We start from the raw sequence: 23,039 nt of genomic DNA, 5'->3' as shown, positions 1-23,039 counted from the left end.
TGGCTCTCCAGGCACAAAATCAAGGATACCTCAGCGGGTCTTATGAAGGCTGGTACTGAAATGTCTTTCAGTGCAGCATTATCAGGGCTGCAAGAAGAGGCCATTGAGTAGGGAGAGGGGGAGAGAAAAAGGAGAGGATAGGAACTGAGTCTGATGTTGGGAGTCTCTATCACCACATCCCCTTCAGTTCACTGATCTTTTCAATTGAAACTCAGCACCAGGGTTGAATGTTTACATCTGGCTATGGAACTGAGCCCTTCACAAGGTATAATCTACTTCAGGACGGTCCTGCTGTGAGGAATTAAGATCATCCACAGGACTTCACTTAAGCATTACATTGCCCAAGACCTTAGACTTGTGGCCAGCTGAGAAAGACAGACAGAACTATCACTACTCTACTGTCTAGGCTTTGGGCCCCTTGATTACCTCTTCACTCCCTGGAAGCACGTGTACCTGTGCATGAAGTGTGTGTGTAAGGGTAGAAATGTATGCACAGGAGAAGGGGGAAGCTGTGTTCTCCAGCCACTCCAGACCTGAAGAAATGGAGTTTTGCAGTAATTGAGTGATTTGAGGGAAAGTGAACATACAAACCCAAGCAATTAAAGGGAAGATTATCTTACTTAATACCAGGGATAAATGTTTTTCTTTCTGCCTCTCAAGTCCAAAGAGGAAAATCAGGACGAGTGACTTGCTGTAAACTTTAAGGTCAAGGACCCTTTCTGTTGAGCTTGGCTCTCAAGTTCTCAGTAGTCAACCGCGCGTGAAACATAATTAATAGCAAGATAAATATAAGTTGTGGAAGATACAATGGAAAGTCAGAGGCCACTTCCATGGGCCCTCTACAAAAGCCCCATCATAAACAGACTTAATCAACGTTAGCAGGGCTGTTAAACAGTATCACCTACTAAAAGCATGCTCTTCTCTAGAGCTCTTATTGGAGTTTCTCTCTGTGGGCGTGTTTGTAAGGGAGTGGGTGAGCAAGAGTGTACTGGGTACAATTTGTGTATTTACAAGAGAAAACAGAAGCTCTGAATGAGGAAGAACATATGTTTCTGGGACTGCATCTGTGCAAAAAGTACATAGCCCCTAAAGTTGTACGGGAAAAAAAAAAAACCAAAACCTTTTAAAAAAGTCTTTTATTTCACACACATCATCTTCTTGGCACCTTTCCCTCCTACTGCCCTTTCTGCCTGACCTTTCTCACCCTCAGGTCCAGGAAAACCATGAAATGTTGAACAGTCTGGCAGAGGTTGCCTAACCAGATAAACTGCTCACTCGGGGATCCCACAAGCAAATCTTAGCCCAGGATCATAAGTGACTCTCCAGGGCGCACCTGCCTAGAGGGCGGCTGCTTCTGCAATTAAGCGGAAATCACATCCTCTGCCAGAGCGGCGCGGACGCGGAGTGCCGCAACCAGAGCCGGGCGCGGCCCCGGCGGGCGGAATCCGAGGTGACTCGGTGGGTTTGCGCGGCCCCAGGCGGACAGCGCCTCGCACCCATCTTCCCCGCGGGGCGTCCAACCCGCCAGGTGTCTGCGCGCGGCCGGCCCCGACCCGCTCCCAGGCCGAGTGCGCGTGCCTGGCCGGAGCCGCGCCCCCTGCCCGGGTGGGTAGAGGTGGGGGTTGGGGGAAATCTGGGCCTCCCCTCTCGAGGCCGCGCTCTCCCCAGCCCGGGCCTCTTACCGAGCGTGGGGGAGGCGGGGCCGGAGGCGGGGCCGGGGCGGCGGGGCGGGGCTCGCGCCAGTGCCCCGGGCTCCGCGGCAGCTTCGTCCGCAGGTCTCCCAGCAGGCAAGCGGCTTCGTCGCCCCCTCCGGCCCCATGGCAGCCCCCGGCTCCCCGACTGAGTGCGGCTACATCCGGACAGTCCTGGGCCAGCAGATCCTGGGGCAGCTGGACAGCTCCAGCCTGGCTCTGCCCTCTGAGGCCAAGCTGAAGCTGGCGGGGAGCAGCAGCCGCAGCGGCCAGGCGGCCAAGAGCCTGCGGATCCAGGAGCAGGTGCAGCAGACCCTGGCCCGGAAGGGCCGCAGCTTGGTGGGCAACGGTGAGTGGAGCCCAGCCACACCCCGCAACGCCCCCATCCCACCCCTTATCCCTCCCCCTTCCTCGTTCTCAGCGCCCTGTTGCTTCGACTCGCTGCTTTCTGAGGGTGCGGGACCTTGTGTTCTGCCCACCTGTTGCTCGCGGTCCCTTTGTATGACCTGCCGCGCCTCCAGACTCAGACCCACTTACTTCGGGAAAGCACTCTTCTAAAATAACCTTTCTCAGCTTCTTCATATATTTATATAAATATGAAAGATTTCAATACACGATTTTCACCCCTTCCTTAACACTCTCCTCCCCCAACCCCCACCACTAGAATCGTGGACTTAATCTGGAGGCTCTGGGAGTCTATAAACACTTGGAGATTCTATGCAGAAAACTGGTATGCTCATTTTTTCTGGAGGAAAATGCTCCTAGCTTTTATTAGATTTTAAAGAATCCATACCTCTCTATGAATTTTTTGAAAGAGAAAACCTGAAAGTACTGGCCCTCCCTTTTACAACCTGTAAATTGCGATTGTGGTGCCTCGCCCAGGTATTTCGGGGCGCTCCACCCTGTGTACGGAGAAAGTGGTTGGTCTAGGAAGTGAAAAAAATTGAGTAGGAGGCTCTGGGCCAGGGAACAACTACACCATCCCGCGGAGGAGGAAGGGGACTTTGGCCCCGCCAGCAGCAGCCTTGCCTGCCTTGCTAAGGCGAGTGGACGTCCTCTTGGGCACAGCCCTGGTCTGTCCAAAAAAATTAAACTTGGAAGTGAAAGGGGTCAAAAAACAATAGCACTATATTAGTCATTTATAGGGAAGGTGGAAGGGAAGATGGTAAACCAGCTGTGAAAATTAGAGAACATGGTATTATCACTTTCTCCTTTGCTAAAAGTCAGATAATCAAAGTAGTAACTCTTTTATTAGTAGTTTGATTTATTTTCTTTATTATAAAAGCATTATAGGCTTATTACGGAAAAGAGAAGAGAAAACTAATTGAACGATTAAGTTGGGATATCTGTCTGTTTCCTGCCTTGTTGAACTCTTTCTTGAGGACCTAACTTGGGCAATGGCAAATGTAGAACCCATTAGGGAAAAAACCCAGCATACCCTGGGAGGCTGTATTGTTTTCAGTTTGTGAAAGAATCCTAAAGAATCAGGCAGTCAATATTTACATACTTGAAAGGTAAAGAGAAGTTATTTAGTGATCGCAGTTAATAGAATTCCCTACTGTGTGCCAAGAATTGAGCTATGTAGTTTGCATTCATTGTATCAGTAAGTTCTCAAAAAAAAAAAACTTTTGTCCTAGGTGTTTTAATCTCCATTTTACAGATGAGGAAACTAAGCAGTTAACACTCAAGTAAGTAGAAGAATTGGTATTAAAACCACCAAGCCTGAATTTTTAAACCACTCATCAGTTAAGCTTTTTGGTTATTAATACAAAATGGGATTATTATTAGACCCTGAGGTCTCCCTGGTCTCTTCTCACTTTCCTCTAAGTAAAACTGAGGTAGTTTTGTGAGTAGGGAGGTCTAGAAAACACTAAACTGCCACAGTACATGGAAAAAAAGAACCTAAATTTGCATTTGAGAGTGTGACAACTGATGATGAGTGGCGTCATTGCACCCTGTTAATCTTTGCAGATTCAGTGTTAAGCTGAAATTAAACTAGGGCGTTGTCTTGGGGGACACAGGGGATGCACATTAAATGTTATTTCTTACCCTCTGAAAATGACTAACCAGAAGAGCAGCTAGACAGCCACTATTCAATGAGTGGGGAAAATCAACAAAAGGAAAGGGATCATCTTGCTGAACATCCCCTGTGTGCTTAACACTGTTCTAAAATCTTCATATGTTTGCATTTCATTAAATCCTTAAAACAAATGCATAAAAAGAATGCATCAGTCTCTCAATATTTATTGGTTTCTTTGCCCCAAACGCACCATGATCTGTCCTCCCTATAACATGGCAAATTCATATTGCTTGATGACTTCAAGAACTATCAAATGAGTCTGTTCTTCATGCAGGGCACTGTGCAGGGGCTGCATTAAAGACTTGTATTTGCTTTTAGGCAAGAAGTTTAAAGTCTAAGAAGGAAACCTCTAAAAAACAGTGTTATCACATAAAAAATAGCAAGCAACCCAAAGACGAGCAGCTAACACATTATGGAGTTTAGAAGTACGAGTTAGACTACTAGCTGAAGGGAATTTTGAAAAGCTTCTTACAGGAACTGGGATTTTAGATCTCAAAAATTCAGTAGGACTGGAGAGGGGTCGGTGGCTGGAGGAAGACCATTCTAGGAGAGAGTGGTGGGAATATTCCATAGTTCAGAGAATGATGTGGTAGGGACAAATGATGTCTTGGTGCTTCTTCTCGAATGCTTAGGGCAACTTCTTGAATGGTTCTGCCTACTAAGAAACAAAGTGTTTGAAATATTTTGATTACAGCAGGGGCTTCCCTGCAAGCCGAAATACACTCAGCAGCCTACACAGAAGTACAAGTCAGGCAGAGAGATAAGGCCGCTAACAACACCTACTTACTCCAAAGCCTCGGCTTTCTGAGACTTAAAAAGGAAATCGGCTTCAAAGGAATTTAACATTAACGTGCTATGAAACAATTACCGAGGGTGGTTCGTGTTTGTTAATTAAAGTTCTTTGGAAAGGCCTGGGGGCTTGTGATGGTTGTGAGTATTGTTTTTATTATTTCCGTATTACTATCATGTCTCTAAAGTTGGAAGAGACAAGCAGTTGTTGGAGTAGGGCTGGTCTGGAAAGAATCCTGTATCAACACAAGAAAAGTCTGGGATGAAAGGGCCCCGGTGTTAACTGCTGTTAGTCCCAGAGCCCTGGAGAATTCTGAATTGTTGACATACCTGCAAGATTGGGGCAAAAGATAATCTGCTGAAAACAGAGATGTGATAAATGAGGCTGATTTGTTGATAAATATCCTGCAAGGGCCTTGAATACCTCAGTGTATAGGTGGGTGGTTTTCATTGTAAATCATTCTAACCTTTGTTGCTATTTTAAACTGTGCTGAGCATTTTAAAGTTGGCTGTTAACTCTTGGAAGTGCCGTGTGTGAGGGGGGTGGGTTAGAGGGCAGGGGGGTCAGAGGTGTGTAGCAGCATTGTGAAATGAGTGAGTATATTGTAGGGAATTTTAAAAATCACTTTATAAACAAAACAGAGAAGACATTTAAGAACTGCAAGTATTAGCAAATGAAAAGATTTAAAGTGTCCATATCCTATTTATTACACTTACTTTGAAAGTACTACTATACTTAACACACAGTTCCCCCAGGTGCTTGAATGGGGAAGAAAGTCCTGTTTTAAATTGTTTTATGTAACACTTGTAAAACACAGTGAACAATACCCTAATAAAATTTGCAACTTCCTTGGAAATCCACCATAAAAACTTGAAGCATGTCATTTACTTAGTTTCCCTGGCCAAGATGTTTTGAGTATCTGTGAACAGAAGAAATTCTGGAGAAGGAACTGAAAATTGGTTAAGGGAGCAAGAAAGGTTATTGTTAATAGGTGTTATTGGGGAGAGCGGAGTGGGGGGTGGGGGAGCTGTTTGAATCCTGTATGCATTATTTGTTTGCCAAAAAGGAATTCTAGGAATGAAGCAATTCTGGGAGCAAGGTGGCTAGTCCTTCAGAAAGTGGGAGGGATCAGGAGGGGGGGTACAAAAGAGCCGGATAGTGGGGTGGCAGAGATGTGCCCAGGCTGCTCTGAATGTAGTTATATCACTAGCGCCACTTGATTTAATGTACCTCTGTGTCTGCCTAATATTGCCTATGGGCTACTTTTTGTTTAATGTCTAGCAGGTCAATTGCAGTGAGTACAGAAAAAGTGTAGGCTTTTAGTTTAGTTTTGTGGTTTTTTTTTTTAATAAAGATTTTATTTATTTGAGAGATAGCTCGAGCATGCACAAGCAGGGGGAGCAACAGAGGGAGAGGGAGAAGCAGGCTTTCCACTGAGCAGGGAGCCCCATCCGTCCCAGGACCTTGGAATTATGACCTGAGCCAAAGGCAGAAGCTTAACCAACTGAGCCACCCAGGTGTCCCTTGTTTTGTTTTTTAGAAATTCTTCTGATTATACTTAATAAAAGGAAATAGAGTGTTAGCAAAATATGGTTACAAAAACTATATTCCACACCCTTAGAAACACTGAGAACACATCCTTTATGCATAAGGTCTTGAGTGAGTATAGTAGAAATCTTTCAGAATTAGTGGAACTATAACAATGTTTGATTTTGATTATAAAAATTTAATGCTCTATGTGCCACAGATAAAATGCAAGACATTCCCTTCAAGAGAAGACTGTTATTTAGGTTTTTTAAGAGGCTCCTTTAATGTTATCTATGCCCTGTGCTAGAGGTTACAATGATGGGAACAGAGGGGAATTCACCTGACTTACATATTCGTGGTATTTGTTGTTCACATTGGCTCATTCTTCTAAAGTGTTGTTTTGGTTATTGGCTTTAAAACTTATTTTCTCATGTATTAAAATAAGGATTTACATATATGCGTTATTTTATCTTCAGATATAGTTAACTGATTTTATACTAAAATTGAATTTCTGGTCTGGTCAGTAAAAGCTTTCTTTTTTCTTCTTTTAAAGATTTTATTTATTTGAGAAAGAGAGAGCTGGTGAAGTGGAGGATCAGAGGGAGAAGCAGACTCCCTGCTGAGCAGGGAGCCTGATGTGGGACTGGATCCTGGGACTCCAGGATCATGACCTGAGCCAAAGGCAATCGCTTAACCAAGTGAGCCATCCAGGCGCCCTATTTTTTCTTTTCTAAGAAAATAAACATGTTATTGGCAACCTACTTATGATAGTAATGAAATATAGCAAATATGTTGCTAGAACTTCTGGAATATATAAACCAGACTTGATTAATAAGTCCCATAAAAGATCATTTGTTTCCATCTCAGATAATATCCAAGAATTTAAAATTATACAATTCTTAGAAAAATGCTGGACTCCAACTATTTTGTGCATGTACACAAATGTATGAAGATGTAAACCATACTTCTCCTGGGGAAGTAAACAGTAGAAGGCAGCGTTGCAAGTGGGAATAAAAAAAAATGAGGAGAAAATCTTTGCATTAGGGTGAACCATCTTGCTTGCTTGACTTCTTATGGTAGGAATAACAGAATTTCAGATCCTGTTACAATAGAAATATTAAAAAATCTATATTATATCTTTTGTGTGATGTCATTAGTGGTGATTGGATATTGAACATACAAAGAGTTGTTATGTTCTTCAGTGCTTAAAATGAGGTAGGGAACCCAATATGTTGACTTAGATAGAAATGCATATTTTGAAGAAAAAAGTTTTGAGCATTTGAAAATGCAACTTGGCATTACTATTGGAAGAATCCGCATACTTGGGGTGCCTGGGTGGCTTAGTCATTAAGCATCTGCCTTCTGCTCAGGTCATGATCCCAGGGTACTGGGATTGAGCCCCGTGGGCTGCTTGCTCAGCGGGAAGCCTGCTTCTCCCTCTCCCACTCCCCCTGCTTGTGTTCCCTCTCTTGCTGTGTCTGTCTCTGTCAAATAAATAAATTTTTAAAATCTTTAAGGAAAAAAGAAGAGGAATCCATATACTTATATTCTTAGAATAATCAGATTTAGGCTTAACACTGTTAATCCCATGATCAAAGTACTGAAATCTCTTGATTTCCAGGAGAAAACGTTGCTTATTGGAAGCTTAATAAATTATTCCCACTAAATCTTGAATCTCACTAATACATCCATGGGATGGGCATAAGGAGGACCACATCAGAATTATTGTATTGTTACCTTTGTCTCTGGTGAAGGAAAACAAATGGGAACTTTTCTTGACAGATAATAGGAACTTATAAACCACCAAAATATTATAGGTTAATACTTAAGGCATACAGATAAGAGAATAACAATAAATATTCAGCATCCAGATATAGAATCAGCCTTGCCAAAAGGAGCATATCCTGTCTACTCACTCAAGAAGAGAGAGTCTGCCTACATTAGAGGGAAAGAAATTTTTTCTCCTATCTATATTTCCAGAATGACAGACACAGGAGAAAAGATTTGAACACCTTCCATCCACACCAAGGCAAGAGCAAAGTGTAGGACTACCGTCCTCCCATTTTGACTCCACTGTGGCGATCCACAGGATGGATGTGGGCCCGAAGCACTACGTGCACACCGAATTGGTGTAACTAGGATATTTTAAATGGGTAAGGAAATAAATGAGCTCGTGAAGTGCTGATGCAGGGCTCTGCTAGAAGCAGTAGTACAAATATGATTCTTTATGTCAGGATGCCTAGAAGATAAGACAAACTCTTCCTGCTTGAATCTGGCCTCACTCCGACTCATTCCTCACCTCACTACTAGAGTAAACTTTCTGAAGTCTCACTGCATCATTTCTTGATTTGAATTCCTTCAGTGCCTTGCTGCTATCAATGTAGTTATTCCACCACGAGTAAAATTCTCATTCAGCATGACATTCCAATTTCTCCACGGTGTGATGCCTGCAACTTCTCAAACTTCATCTTATCACCCCTACTCCTACGCCCCTCCAAACAAACACGTGTGACTTATCTTACTTGGTGTTCCTATTCCTGCCACCCTCATTCCTCCCTTCTCATGGCCTGGTTAACCTCTTATCTGCCCCCTCAAAACTCAGTAAAGTGGTGTTGGATGGACACTATCTCAGAGGGTAGAGAGAGATCTTGAATGCAAGTTAAAGATTTGAGATTTGCAAGTCACAGAAGATGTTTCAGTAAGAGAGAAATGTGAAAAATGCAGGGGATTTCTGAAAATACATTTGGAAGATTTGGCGCAAGAAGGATTTTTTTTTTTTTTTAAAGATTTTATTTATTTATTTGACAGACAGAGATCACAGGTAGGCAGAGAGGCAGCCAGAAAGAGAGGGGGAAGCAGGCTCCCTGCTGAGCAGAGAGCCTGATGCGGGGCTTGATCCTAGGACCCTGGGATCATGACCTGAGCCGAAGGCAAAGGCTTTAACCCACTGAGCTACCCAGGCACCCCTGCAAGGAGGATTTTATTTTATTTTTTCAAGATTTTATTTATTTATTTGACAGACAGAGATCAGAAGTAGGCAGAGAAGCAGGCAGAGAAAGAGGGGGAAGCAGGTTCCCTTCTGAGCAGAGAGCCCGATATGGGGCTCGATCCCAGGACCCTGAGATTATGACCCGAGCCAAAGGCAGAGGTTTAACCGCTGTGCCACCCAGGCGCCCCAATGCAAGGAGGATTTTAAAGGAGAAGGGACAGCAGCTCTGAATGAGTTGGGAGGGAAGAGATTAACCCTGGCACATGAGAGGGAGTAGGAAGATATAATGACTTGAGACTCATTACAAAACCTGTAGTGAGTTTTTAAAAGAAAAATAATTAGGTTTGTGAGTTCTGTAAATTCATCTTTTTGACCATTGTGAGTATAATATGATATTTGACCATTGTGAGTATAATGTGATATTTGTCATTGCAGTTCTAAAGTCATTACCAGATATCTCAGCAAATGAATTGGCAGGAATGCCAAAGTAAGGAGACATGTGGCAGGAATTGATAGATTTAGAAATTTCCAGGATGTATCAACGTAGGACTTCATCAGTGTGCTTAAAATCACATATTCTATGACGAGATATTCTGGCTACTCAAATGAAATGTATGCTGACACCTGCAGTGTATGAGTCCTTTTTAATATGTATTTTTGTGGTTGTCTTGAGCAGTAATTTTAGGATTATCTCCCGCATGCCATAAACAGATCTATCGGAATAACCTGAAGCTGCTTGGGGAGGCTTCTGAAAAATAAGGCCTTCCTTGGGGCACCTAGGTGGCTCAGTGCTTTAACTATTGCCTTTGGCTGGGGCCATGATCCTGGGGTCCTGGGATTGAGTCCCACATCGGGCTCCCTGCTCATCTGGGAGCCTGCTTCTCCCTCTCCTTCTGGTGCCCCCCCTGCTTGTGCTCTTTCTGTGTCTGTCTCTCTCTGTGTAAAAAATAAAATCTATTTTAAATATTTGGGGGAAAAAATGAAAATAAGGCCTTCCAGTGGCTAACTGGTATCTGGTGTGAGGGAGAGTAGCCCCAGACTCGTTGCACAGTGGTACATGGCACGTGTGGCCCATCGTGTGAGGAGAGTGGTTCTGTCCCTGGCATATTCACCTTCCCACTATTTCCTCAATTCCGATTCCTGGAATATCAGCTTTGTAAGAAAGTCCCAGCTCGGTCTTTCCAACCGTATACCCAATATACCAGTTGTTTCTCATAGTCAGTGACGTAAGTTGTGTTACCTGGTCACAATAAGCAGCATTGCACAGTTTTTGTTAATTTTTCAATCAGGCAGAGCATGAATAGATTTCAACCTACTTTGAAATATATCTTTGCCATGGTTTTTTTTTGTTTGTTTGTTTGTTTGTTTTGACAGAGATCACAAGTAGGCAGAGAGGCAGGCAGAGAGAGAGAGAGAGGAGGAAGCAGGCTCCCCGCCAAGCAGAGAGCCCGACGTGGGGCTCGATCCCAGGACTCTGGGATCATGACCTGAGCCGAAGGCAGAGGCTTTAACCCACTGAGCCACCCAGGTGCCCCTTTGCCATGGTCTTTAAACCAAATTTCATTCATTTTCCAGCCTCAGCAAGTACTCACCTGAGTTCTACACCTATACATGCTGTAGAATTGTGGTTTCCACAAATATCTGGTCATTTTTCTTAGAAAGTAAGAACAGAAGATAAAAGAAGTTGTTGTCGTTGTTGTTTTTAATGTAAATTCAGGGAAATAAACCTTGTGTCATAGGCACAGACAGGCAAAGAAAAATCCTTCACTCATTCCTGAGTCCTGTTGTATGGTTCTTGATGGGTCCTAATGTAATTCATGTTTTAAGCTCCTACTTTTGTTAGAAAATGACTTTAAGGAGGCATTTAAATATGAATTTCCCTATACAGATTTCTTCCAGTAGGTTTCAGGATGCCCTTTCTCACCCGTAATAACATACCCCCAATTTTACTCTTAAGGCAGGAGTTAAATCTTTTTAAGGTATGTGAAGAAAGAGAACTCCTATTCCCAAAGGTTGCTGCAGAAAGGCTAAATAAAAGAAGATGATAGCTCTTAGACTTCTGGGCTCTCTTCCCACCAAAAGACCATTGTCAGCCTACACTGTGAAGGCAACGTCTTGTGACCAGCAGCACAATTAAGTGTAGCATTTAAATCAATATCGGCAGTGAATGCTTGCTGATGTCTATGTATATATCTAAACATACCTTTTTTCATGGGAATTTCTTCTCTTTCCAGCTCTACAAATTCTCATCTTAGAGCCTAGGGTGAACCAAATCAGTTTTTTAACCATGCCCAGAAAGTACTAGAAGCTTGAGAGAAATGATTTTTTTTTTTAATTCGAATGCTATTCTAATAGAAGCAAGTTATATAAGGGTTTTGTTTGCTTGTTTAGCAGTTCTCAATCATCTGTTTACCATAAGGGCGACTATAGTTGATTTTTTAAAACATGCTCAGATAAGAGTCACAGAGGCTCGTCAATTTGATTTTATAAGCGTATTAAATTTAACCAATTAGGTAATAAATCTGCTCACAAAACCCCCAAACAAAAAACTGATTATGGAAGTCAGTTTATTTTTAACCCTAACAATAATCCATTATTTTGGACAATACTGGCATACATAACCAGAAACCAAGATATTTTCCCCCTAACAGCTACTTAGGGAGTCGTATCATTCAGATTCACATTCGGACCAGGAAAGAGAGAAAATTACACTATCCTGTAAGTTCTACACCTTTGCAGTCTTCTGAGCAGTTTGGAATCCTTCCACCATCACAGTCAACTCCCATCACCCCACCCCTACTCTATCATTGCTTTGACCGTAATTGCTTTTTGAGAAGGTGGAGTTTAAAGTTGTTCTGTAACTATAGTCTTCATTTCTCTTATAAAATGTCTCTGGCATTCTTAGAAAGGTATGGGTAATGTTGCCCAATTATTATTAATTTGAAATAGTTCCTATAAATCATCACCTTCTTTAGGAGACACAAGAAGCACATTTGCACACTCTGCAAATGAAATGAATGGCTGGAAAAACCACAATACTGCCAGTGTGATCCTCAGTAGCTGGGTCAATCACAAATAACCAGAGAAAGTTAAATTCAAGATCACTGGTAAATTTACCAGAATAAAAATTCTGCAGTAAAACACAGTGTAAATTAAAGCATGCACTCTAGTTTGTCCCTCTTTTTTGAACAGATTACTTCATGAGAATGGGTAAAAAATGAATTTTCATAATCCAAATTCTAAAAAACTATCTCATTTTTGCATATTGCTTTACAATTTTATTTTTATTTTATTTATTTATTTTTAAAGATTTTATTTATTCATTTGACAGATCACAAGCAGGCAGAGAGGCAGGCAGAGATAGAGGAAGGGAAGCAGGCTCCCCGCCGAGCAGAGAGCCCGACCCGGGGCTCGATCCCAGGACACTGGGATCATGACCTGAGCCGAAGGCAGAGGCTTTAACCCACTGAGCCACCCAGGCACCCCTGCTTTACAATTTTAAAAGCATTTGAATATATGCTTTCTGTGGTAAACCTCTCTCAGCAATTCTGTTAGTAACTAGAATTATGGGAAACTGAGGCATATAAGTGATTTGTCTAGGCACACAGAAAGTAGTGGAGTAGAGGCTCCAGGCCAAGACCACAGATTTCTTCTATTTAGGAAGAAACCTGCCTCATTTTGTGATGTGAACAACTTCTTTGAAATATAATGATACCCTAATTTTCCATGTTAGAAAGTCTGAATTTTCATGTTGGTTTATTTAAAGCAGGTTGTGCCTGTAAGTATGCTGTGCTTACTTTTGCTTTCTTTTTCTGTTTTTGAAGAAGGGCATGGCTGAGTTATTACATATGTTTAGTTATTATTATTTATTTATTTCTCTGAACAGAAAATGACTTGTCTTAAAGATATGTTTCCATCCTGATATATATAAATATAGATATAGATATAGATAGATATATAGATATAGATGTATAGATACAGATATATCTATATCTATATATCTATATATATACACAGATATATTTATATCTATATCTATATATCTATATATACACAGATATATTTATATCTATCTCTCTCTATATATATAGATACTTTTTTTTTTTTATTCCACCCAGTTCAAAATTTCTTTAAAATCTTAGAATACTAGGGCACCCGGGTGGCTCAGTCAGTTAAGTGTCTCCCTTTGGCTTAGGTCATGATCTCAGGGTCCTGGGATCAAGCCCCACATCAGGCTCTCTGCTCAGTGGGGAGTCAGCTTCTCCCTCTCACTCTCCCTCTGTCCTCCCCCCCCCTTAAATAAATAAAATCTTTAAAAACATAAAACTTAGAATACAGCTGCTAATTCATCTTTAAGCCACTATACTGACGGCAAATTCATGACTGCCTAGGCAAATCAGTATGCATTGCTTGTTGTTTGAGACTGACCTTTTAACCAGTGAAACCTGCAAGCTAAGTACCAGGAGGTACAGCCTTTGCCGCACAGGAAGAGAGTCTGTGATTTAAAGATCCAAGCTTATTTTATTCCTTGTTCCCAACTGTGTTGTAGTTATTTTGGGAACCAGTAAACTGGTCTCAATTCATTCATCTGAAAACTGAGGGATAAATTTCCTTATAAGGACTTATGTCAGCAAATAAAAAATTAATGGTTACAGAGTATTTGGAGTTGCCCAGATGAAGATTCTAGAGGAAAGAGAATGATTGCTTTTGGTTTTCCAATCAAAACCTGTGATAATGATCCCACCAGAGCTTTGATAAATGGCAGTTCCAGAAAGACTACAATGCAGTCAAACAGCAGAGACCAGTGGAAATGAGGAACCCAGAGTTCAAACGTGATACAAAATTGCTTTGCAATCTAAAGCAAGTAATTAAGTTTCCCTGTTTGTAAAGGAGATGATAGGAGCTGGCTCTGCATCACAGAATATTGGAAAGAAACATATAAAATAATTGAACTCCTTAAAGAAAAGTAATATTGAGATACAAGGAGTTCATGTAAGTTGCTTTAAAAAGCCTTACAGCCCCCAGCAACAATGTGAGTTAAACATTTTACTTCAATAAGCCTGATTATAAAACTCACTGATGAGCTATTTTGATAAGATACGTTGTTTAGCTGGATCTTTTCCAAAGATTCTTACACATTTAGAAAATCTTTGCAGGAATCTCAGCTTCAAAATGGAAGTAGTCCCCTATTAACTATCCCTGAATGTCTGCGTGAAAGTAGGGGAGGGGTAGTCCTTAATACTGCTGGTGATGATGGGCTAGAGGGGCCCAGGAAAAAAATTTGCATGGTTTTAAAAACTGTGCCCTTACATTATCAGCCCCGAAACTGGAATTAATAGTTCTAGCTGCCATCCACATATGTTATTAGTATTTTCCCATTCTAGATTGTCCCTGACTCTCATATTCAGTTTTCATATAATCTAAAATTCTGAAATGACTTTTTTTGAGACATGGTAAATTTGATTTCTACACCTCCGGTGCTGAGAGCACCCTAGTCCCCAGACCCTTCAGTATGAGAGCCAGGATGTCTCCTAGCCCTGCCCAGCTAGCCTCATTTTCTCCACCAGGAGGTGTGGCCTGCTGCCCTGCTTTTCTGATAGCCTGGGGTGAGGAGTCTGGGTGACCGAAGGACCGAAGGATCGGAAGGATCGAAGGATCGAAGGATTGAAGGATCGAAGGATCGGAAGGATCGCTGAGAGCAGAGCTGGGACCTAGGACACACTCAACCGGCCTTTAGCCGGAGCCCCAGGCGGACATGGAGATTTGAATCTTTAAGGCATTGCAGCCTTTGTTCTGAGGTTGTAAAGAATTCCTTCCTCATTCCATGTGGAGGTTCTCTGTCATTGAGGTTAAAACTTAGGGCTACCGGACATTTTTGCCTGCCCTTATGGAGAAATCAGGCCCCTGTAAAAACAGGAGGTTCCTGGCTTACCTCAACTTCCCTGGTCTATAGAAAGGTTACAGTTACAAACCTACCTACCCCCAGGACCCTTTGAGGCCCTTTGAAGCTGTTTACCAGCCATGTTGTTTGGCTCCAGGAGATAAGACACATGTACAAACATAATTTGGGTGGATTCATACTTTTTAGTCCTCTGGCAACAATCATCTCCCCTCCCCCTCAAAATATGTGATTCTGTAAAAAAAAAAAAAATGTGAATCTATTGTTAGCCTTTGAAATTTTGACTTTATAACAGTCTTGCTGGGAGAGTATGTCGGTATATTCCAATTGTGTTGGAAAGGGACGTCTGTGTTGTTCTATTCTCCACATCCTTCACAAGTCTGAAACCTAGGAGAGTTCATTGAGTGTTTTTCCCTCTGATTTTTAGAAGAAAAAGAAATTTTGATTAAGATCAGGGAACCAGAACTTACCTAGGTTTTGGAAATCTGTGATTATTATTATTATTTTAAGATTTCATTTATCTACCTGAGAGAGAGAGAGAGAGAGAGAGAGAGCCTGAGCAGGGGTGGGGAGCAGAGGGAGAGGGAAAAGCAGACACCCCACTGAGCAGGGAGACTGATGTGCTCAATCCCAAGACTCTAGGATCATGACCTGAGCCAAAGGCAGACACCTAACCGACTAAGCCACCCAGGTACCCTGAGATCTGTGATTATTTTGATTAGGTTTTGTTTTGTTTTTGGTAAGGTGGTGGGAGATTATAAAAGAAGAACAAATAGAAAGCTGAGAGAAGGGTAAAAAAGTCGAAGAGGGTCACAACACTGTCTTCTACCACCCCTCTCCTCAAAAAGGACTGTTTTAACGAGACATGCATCCATTGAGAGTCCCTGTAGACCCACAGAGCTGAGCAGGAAACACTCCCTCCTACTCAGTGTTTGTAGGGGACTGGGCTGGATTAGACCACCAGGCTAAGATCGAGCCTGGTAATTCCACAAAAGCACTCATTCGTAGTGCAGAGAATGATTTCATCCCCTGCCTAACTCATGGTGCCAAGTACCTCAACCCCAGGCGTGGCCCCTTTCAAGCGGATGTTTTCTTTGATTGCACTGACCCACCTTGCTGTTTTTGCAAGATGTCTTATCTACTAGTATTGAGTCACAGTTCTGTTTGTCACCATTATATTTATGCACCTACACCCTTTTCAGGAAACTTCAGAATTTCCACCCCGGAAAGAGCGTTCTCTTTCCTCTGACTTAAGAAACAGAACGTTTTTTTGTTTTTTGTTTTTTTAAAGATTTTTATTTATTTATTTGACAGACAGAGATCACAAGTAGACAGAGAGGCAAGCAGAGAGAGAGAGGGGTAAGCAGGCTCCCCGCTGAGCAGAGAGCCCAATGCAGCCCCTGGGATCATGACCTGAGCAGAAGGCAGAGGCTTTAACCCGCTGAGCCATCCAGGGCCCCAAGAAACGGAATGTTTATGCAATGGACCACCTGAGCCAATAAATGACTCCCAAATTCCTCAGTTTTGTAACAAACATTTTTGGATCTTTGGGGTTTGTTGTTGTTGTTGTTAAAAGATTTTATTTATTTATTTGAGAGAGAGAGAGAGAGACAGAGATGGTGAGACAGAAAAGAGCAGGGAGGAGAGGGAGAACCAGGCTCCCCGCTGAGCAGGGAGCTGGATGTGGGACTCAAGCTCAGGACCCTGGGATCATGACCTGAGCTAAAGGCAGATGCTTAACCCACTGAGCCACCCAGGTGCCCCCATTTTTGGATCTTTGTGAAAACTGTCTCTCCTCATTCTTCCTTTTTCTTACAAAAAAATTTAACTAGTATTTTTAAAAATACGTTTTTATTCTTAATTCAACTTTTAGTTTGAAATCTCATAAAAAATGTTGTGATAACATTTGGTCATTTCCCATATCCAAGGGTGATGTTAAGCATTTAAAAACACTAATATAAACCTGATACTTGTTATTGGTCTTAATTACTTAAACCCATTATGTAATCTTTAACTACTTATTGGCCCACTTAATATTTTACTATATGCTTGATTGCAGGAAATCTTCACCGAACCAGCAGTGTTCCTGAGTATGTCTATAACCTACACTTGGTTGAAAGTGACTATGCTGGTGGGCGTTCACCTGGTATTAAAACCTATGACATGTTAAAGGTAGGATACCAAGGAATAACCCTAGTTATCAGATTACCATGAAAACATTTTTAAACTTTAATAGTTCTTTTTAAATTTTGTAGATCTTAATTTTTTTAATTTTTTTTTTTAAATAAGCTCTGTGTCTAACATGGGGCTTGAACTCATGACCCTGAGATCAAGAGTCACATGCTCTACCAACTGAGTGAGCCAGGCGCCCCTTCCATAGATTATTTTTTAATGTTTACCTTTCTCAAATATTGCCATTCCCTAAACTAATTATATGAAGATTGTTGTTGTGTGGACACCAGGGAAAACTTGGGACTTTATTTTTTTTAAAGATTTATTTATTGAGAGAGAGAGAGGAAGAGGAAACACAAATAGGGGAGGGAAGGAAGAGGGAAGGAGAAGCAGGCTCCTTGCTGAGCAAAGATCCCGATGTGGGGCTCAATTCCAGGACCCTGGGATCATGACCTGAGCTGAAGGCAGATGCTTAACTGACTGAACCACCCAGGCACACCAAAACTGGGAACATTAAACAGTATCAAATCCTAGTACAAACAACTAGTCAACCTTTTTTTTTTTTTTTTTAAGAAAAGTGGCCAACATCTTCATGTGAGACAGAGAAATGGACACCTTATGTAATAGTCCTGGACTCCTTGGTCTTTAACAAAGATGAAAACTGACTTATGCCACATTTAAACTTTGTTTCTCTGCAGACAGGCACCACTGCCACTTATGAAAGTCGCTGGGGGAGAGGAACAGCACAGTACAGTTCACAGAAGTCGGTGGAAGAAAGATCCTTGAGGCAGCCTCTGAGGAGACTTGAGATTTCTCCAGACAGCAGCCCTGAGAGGATTCATTACTCACACAGTGATTACCAGTATGGCCAGAGAAGCCAGGCTGGGCACACTTTGCGGCACCAAGACAGCAGGAGATCCACCCTCCTTCTGCCGCCTCGATATGCTCGCTCAGAAATCGTTGGTTTCAGTCACTCCGGGGCCATGAGCAGACATCGCCACTATGACACCTACCACAGACAGCACCAGTATGGGTCTGTGAATGACACCATGTTCGACAATGCCCCTGTCAACTCAGTGGTGCTCACATACCCCAGGCCCGGGACCAGTCACAGCATGGGAAACCTCTTGGAGAAAGAGAACTATCTGACTTCGGGGCCTGTCCCTGGGCACCTCCGGCCACTGGCACCCCTGCAGGTGGTCAATCAGAACAGGGCCGCTCACTCCTGGCACCAGAGCTCCTTCCGCAGCACCCGCATGGTGAGGGAAGCCGGGCCCAGTGTCACTGTGGATGCAGGTGGGAGGAGGACGCACATGACGGCTGGCCAAGTGGCAGCAGCTGGAAGTGGGAACCTGCTCCTGGACAGAAGCACTTTCACCGACTCCCAGCTCGGGTGAGTCCCCTCTCGGTTGGCGGGACAGCCTGTGCCAGCACATTCTGTTCCCACAGCCCTTCAGGGTGAGCTGGCACTTCTGGGGCTGCCGAGAAAGGCTTCCAGAGAGAAGCGACGAAAACAATGACTTCTCAGGCAGCTGCCTAATTGACAGATTAGCCTATTTACCTCAGGGACAGGGGCCAAGCTACGTGCTCCTCTGGCAGCTTTGTGGGGAAATGTGACATTGAGTCCATCTGTTCCAAATTAGACGCTGGCCGAAGGCGTGGCCACCCCTTGGCCGTGTGAGAATCTGCTCTGAATGAGTGCTTACTCGAATGTAGACCAAGAAATGGTTAATTGATGCACTGTCTCAATCATTCCTCGAACTAAAGGAAGGAAAAAATGCGTATTGCTGGTGCTAAGAGTGAACTTCACCTGCTATTTTGATAACTACTGTTGTAAAACGGTGGAGAGCTGGAGAGCTAAGTAAGCAGCTTAATCCCCAGGTGTCGCTTTCCTTCCTTTGATGCCTGACGCTTTTACTTTTTGATGCTAGCAGCAGTGATTTGGAGAGAATTTTTTTGGCAGTAATGAATAATTAAAGTAACCAGATTCTTGAAGTCCTTCTTTTGCCTCTCATATTGACTTTCTGGCACGACCAATCTGATCTTTAGAACCTAAGTTTTACTCAGGTTTTTTTTTGTTTTTTTTTTTAAGATTTCATTTATTTATTTGACAGAGAGATCACAAGTAGGCACAGAGAGAGAGGAGGAAGCAGGCTCTCTGCCGAACAGAGAGCCTGATGCAGGGCTCGATGCAGGGCTTGATCCCAGGACCCTGAGATCATGACCTGAGCCATAGGCAGAGGCTTTAACCCACTGAGCCACTCAGGTGCCCTAGTCTTACTCAGGTTTAATGCTGGAGTACAAATTTCATGAACTGAGGAAGTGACTAAGAGAAAGGTTGAGAAATTGATGATTAAATCAGTAACTCCGGAAATAATGATGTAGTATTGCTATGGTAAAACATTAAATGCATGACTTTTGTTTTATTTCTAAAGTTGCTTAATGGAAGTTGTTACCTCTTATCATCCCTTTAAGTGACTTTGTGCTGTCTGCTCGTTGACTGCTCAGACACTGGTGATAAAAGATGTTAGGATCATCTAATCTTGAAGCAGGAAATTTTTAAAGATTTGTTTATTTGCGAGAGAGAAAGAGGGGGCATCCAGGCGGTGTGAGGGAGGATAGGGGCAGAGAGAGAGGGAGAGAGAGAATCTCAGACTTCCTGGTTGAGCACAGAGCCTGACTGGGATGGGGGGGTGGGTGGGATAGGGCTTGACCTCACAAACCTGAGGTCACGACCTGAGCTGATATCAGGAGTCAGATGCTTAACTGACTGAGACACCCAAGTGCTCCAGGAAATAGTTTTTATAAAACAAAACTGAGCCTGAGACTTCTAACATTTCTTATAGAATGCAGATCTTTGTCACTGTGGACATACTTATAAAGAAGAAAATGCATGAGGTCCTTATGGAAGAAGGCCTTTAAGTGGATAATTTAAAATTTAGAATTTATTAAGCGCCTGCTACATTCTAGGATTTGTGCTTGGCACAATTTTCACAAAGTGATTTTAGCAGTAATGGAACTCTGATGCCGCATCCTCTGACAACGGGCATTCTTCTCTTCCTCCATCTCCGTGACCCCGTGCTTCTTTTTTTTTTTTTTTTTTAAAGATTTTGTTTATTTATTTGTCAGAGAGAGAGAGAGAGAGCACAGGCAGACAGAGTGGCAGAGGGAGAAGCAGGCTCCCTGCGGAGCAAGGAGCCCAACATGGGACTCGATCCCAGGCCGCTGGGATCATGACCTGAGCCGAAGGCAGCCGCTTAACCAACTGAGCCACCCAGGCGTCCCTCCCCCGTGCTTCTTGAGGCACCCTTCCACTCCCCAGTCTCTCATCACTCTGCCGTACTTTGGCTTCCATCCCCACCTTTTTGTGGAAGTGTTGTCCTCACAAACGGACCGATGACTGCCTTTTTGCTACATCTGAAGCAGACATTTATTCCGTCCTCATGTTACTCAGCCTTTAGACAGATTTGACAGCACTGTCTGTGAAGTTCTCTCTTCTCTTGGTTTCCAGGGCACCAGCCTCTTCCGGTTTTCCACTCCCCTCTCGAGCTGTGTCTCAGTCTCCTCTGTGTGCTCCTTTTCTGCATGCTCAGAGAGGTCGCCTTCGGTAACCCTTCTCCAAGTCTGGGCGCTCTTCCAAGGAGACCCGTTTACTACACTCTTATCTTCGTGATTCTCATTCCTTCGTGATTTTTCTTCAGAACTGTCCTCTATCCTGAACTCTATCGAGGTCTGCATATATTTCTAGCAACCTCCTGGGCATCCCAAACTCAGTATATCAAAACCTAAATGTATTAGCTCCCCCCTACTGTCTACTCCTAACCATCTCCTCGAACTGAAGTCCTGCCCCTTACAAACCTATAAGTTGTGCTTATTTTCAGCCCTCCAGAGTCCCACATTGTATTGCAACCTCCCCAGCGGGCCTTAAGTTTTTACCCCTTGTCCATCTCCATTGCACACATCTCTGTACCTCTGGTCTTGCTCCGTCAGAACTGTTCTCTGACCATTAGAATGATCTTACCAAATCTGATTCTTTCTCTGCCTCGATTGTAACCTTTCCATAATTCCACCAAGTTTTTGTACTTTCTAGGATGGCACACATGGTACAAGCCCACATTTTCACCTCTGCTTATCACTCCAATCCTACTCCCCTCCACCCTTTCTCACCACCATCCCCCCACACCCCTACACAAACAGACCACTTGGAATCTCTTCACTTAATAGATATTCATTCATGTATTTCCTTTCTCCCTTCCTTTTTTCCATGTATCTATATCCATCTGTCTCTGTCTGTCTCTCATTATCCCCAGTAGCTCTGGTTTTGCCTGGCTCCTTATGGTTCTGGATGTAACTCAGATCCTGCCTATTTCCTGATCACTCTCCTTGTAATCTGGGTGCCCCAGATAGCGGCACCGTGTGGGTGCAGAATAATACATTGTGGTTATTCATTTCATACAGCTTTTCCTCTAGACTTTGAACTTCTTGAGAATGTCTTATGTTTGTATTCTCAGTACCCTAAAACAGAAGCAGACCCATTATAGGCACTAAATAAGTGCATGGTGAGAGAAAGAAGGAAGGAAGAAATGAAACATAAAATCTGTATTTTTTGCCATCTAAGTTCTTTTGTTGCTCAGGTTCTAGAAGAAGTATTAGCTATGCTACTTTTGGGTTATTGTTTTAATGGACAGGGCAGATTTTATTAGACAAAATTATCAAAGAATAGAAGGAACACGTGAGGGTCAAGAAATGTAAAATAAAGGGTAAGAAATCTATTCTTGACGATTCCCAGAGTTGCTACACTGAAGACCAGAATTCATAAAAATGAACTCTTCTTGAAAATTTTCTCTCTGTGTAAAAGGAAAAGAGGGTATTTCCAATAATAGGGGAGTAAGTCCTCAAGTGGCATCTCTGCCTGGCGCCTGTGTCTATGGCGTCTGCATCTCTTCCTTCCGAGGTGTGCCCGTGGCAGTTCGGCCCCCAGGGCCGTCTCCTGAGAGTCCTGGCTCTAGGACCCCATGTTCTCCTTTGCCCTGCATTCTCTCCCATTTCAAACCTTTCAAACCTATCTAGTCCCTGTTTTTGGAATCTACTTTTTTTTTTTTTTTAATGTCTGGTGAAAGTCCTACATGTAAAGAAGAGTTCTTTCATGTATGTGGAGCATTCCTACAGAGTAGGCGGGTACAATTATAAACCTACATAATAACATAAGGTATGAAATAATGGATCTTTCTTTCCAAAAGAAGAATGGCTGGTCAGACAGTTACTAAGGCAGCTAAAAACCACGACATTGGAGTGAAAAGAGATTCAATATCTGATCTAAAGCAGACTGGTGAAAAAGGTTTAAGAAATTACCAAGTGAAATGTTCCAGATCTGTTTTTCTAAAAATATGATTTTTGTACCTGTTGGGGAGTGGTGGTTCAGCAAATGAAAGTCAGACTCCTCCAGTGTAGCTAGCACTGCAAGAGATAGAAAATGGAATGGACTATATGAAGGTCTAGGACAGGATCGGTGCAAAAGAAAGTAAGACACATCATCAGTTGCTAGCTTATGGGAATTCAGAGAACAAAAGAGCATTGTGCTCTAAGATTAGTAGATGGAGCCTGTGGAGAGAGGTTGGATCCCTAGTAGGATTACCAGTCAAGTTCATGACATAGAGCAGCACAGAGCAGAAAAAAATCTTCCATATCCTCTTAATTACCAATGTCTTTGAATTCTTTGATTCTTTAGGTATCTTTCAACTATATCTTATTTTCCATTTCCATTTTTAATGGCCCAGTTCAAGGCTTTATTGCCTCAACTAAGACTCTTCTATTCCCCTCAAAACAGTCTTGAGGAACACATACCCACACCAGAGGCACATTCCCAAAGCAATACTTTCATCACACTTAAA

The 23,039-nt window shown here is 42.7% G+C and overlaps 1 protein-coding gene across 1 annotated transcript in view; it reads left to right on the top strand.

The window, feature by feature from the left end:
- Nucleotides 1–1,747: 1,747 nt before the first annotated feature.
- Nucleotides 1,748–23,039, top strand: part of PKP2 (plakophilin 2) — a 90,167-nt gene continuing 68,875 nt past the window's right edge. Inside the window, exons 1-3 of the mRNA XM_080812526.1 lie at nucleotides 1,748–2,040; nucleotides 17,036–17,148; nucleotides 17,847–18,541. Of these exons, the coding sequence (XP_080668652.1) occupies nucleotides 1,818–2,040; nucleotides 17,036–17,148; nucleotides 17,847–18,541 (1,031 nt within the window). The 5' untranslated portion in view covers nucleotides 1,748–1,817. The remainder of the gene's footprint in view (nucleotides 2,041–17,035; nucleotides 17,149–17,846; nucleotides 18,542–23,039) is intronic.

The sequence above is a fragment of the Martes martes genome, assembly GCF_963455335.1.
Source record: "Martes martes genome assembly, chromosome: 8".
In the NCBI taxonomy this organism is placed as follows: domain Eukaryota; kingdom Metazoa; phylum Chordata; class Mammalia; order Carnivora; family Mustelidae; genus Martes; species Martes martes.
Note: the sequence above shows the minus strand (reverse complement) of the source record. Positions and strands in the feature narration are given on the sequence as shown.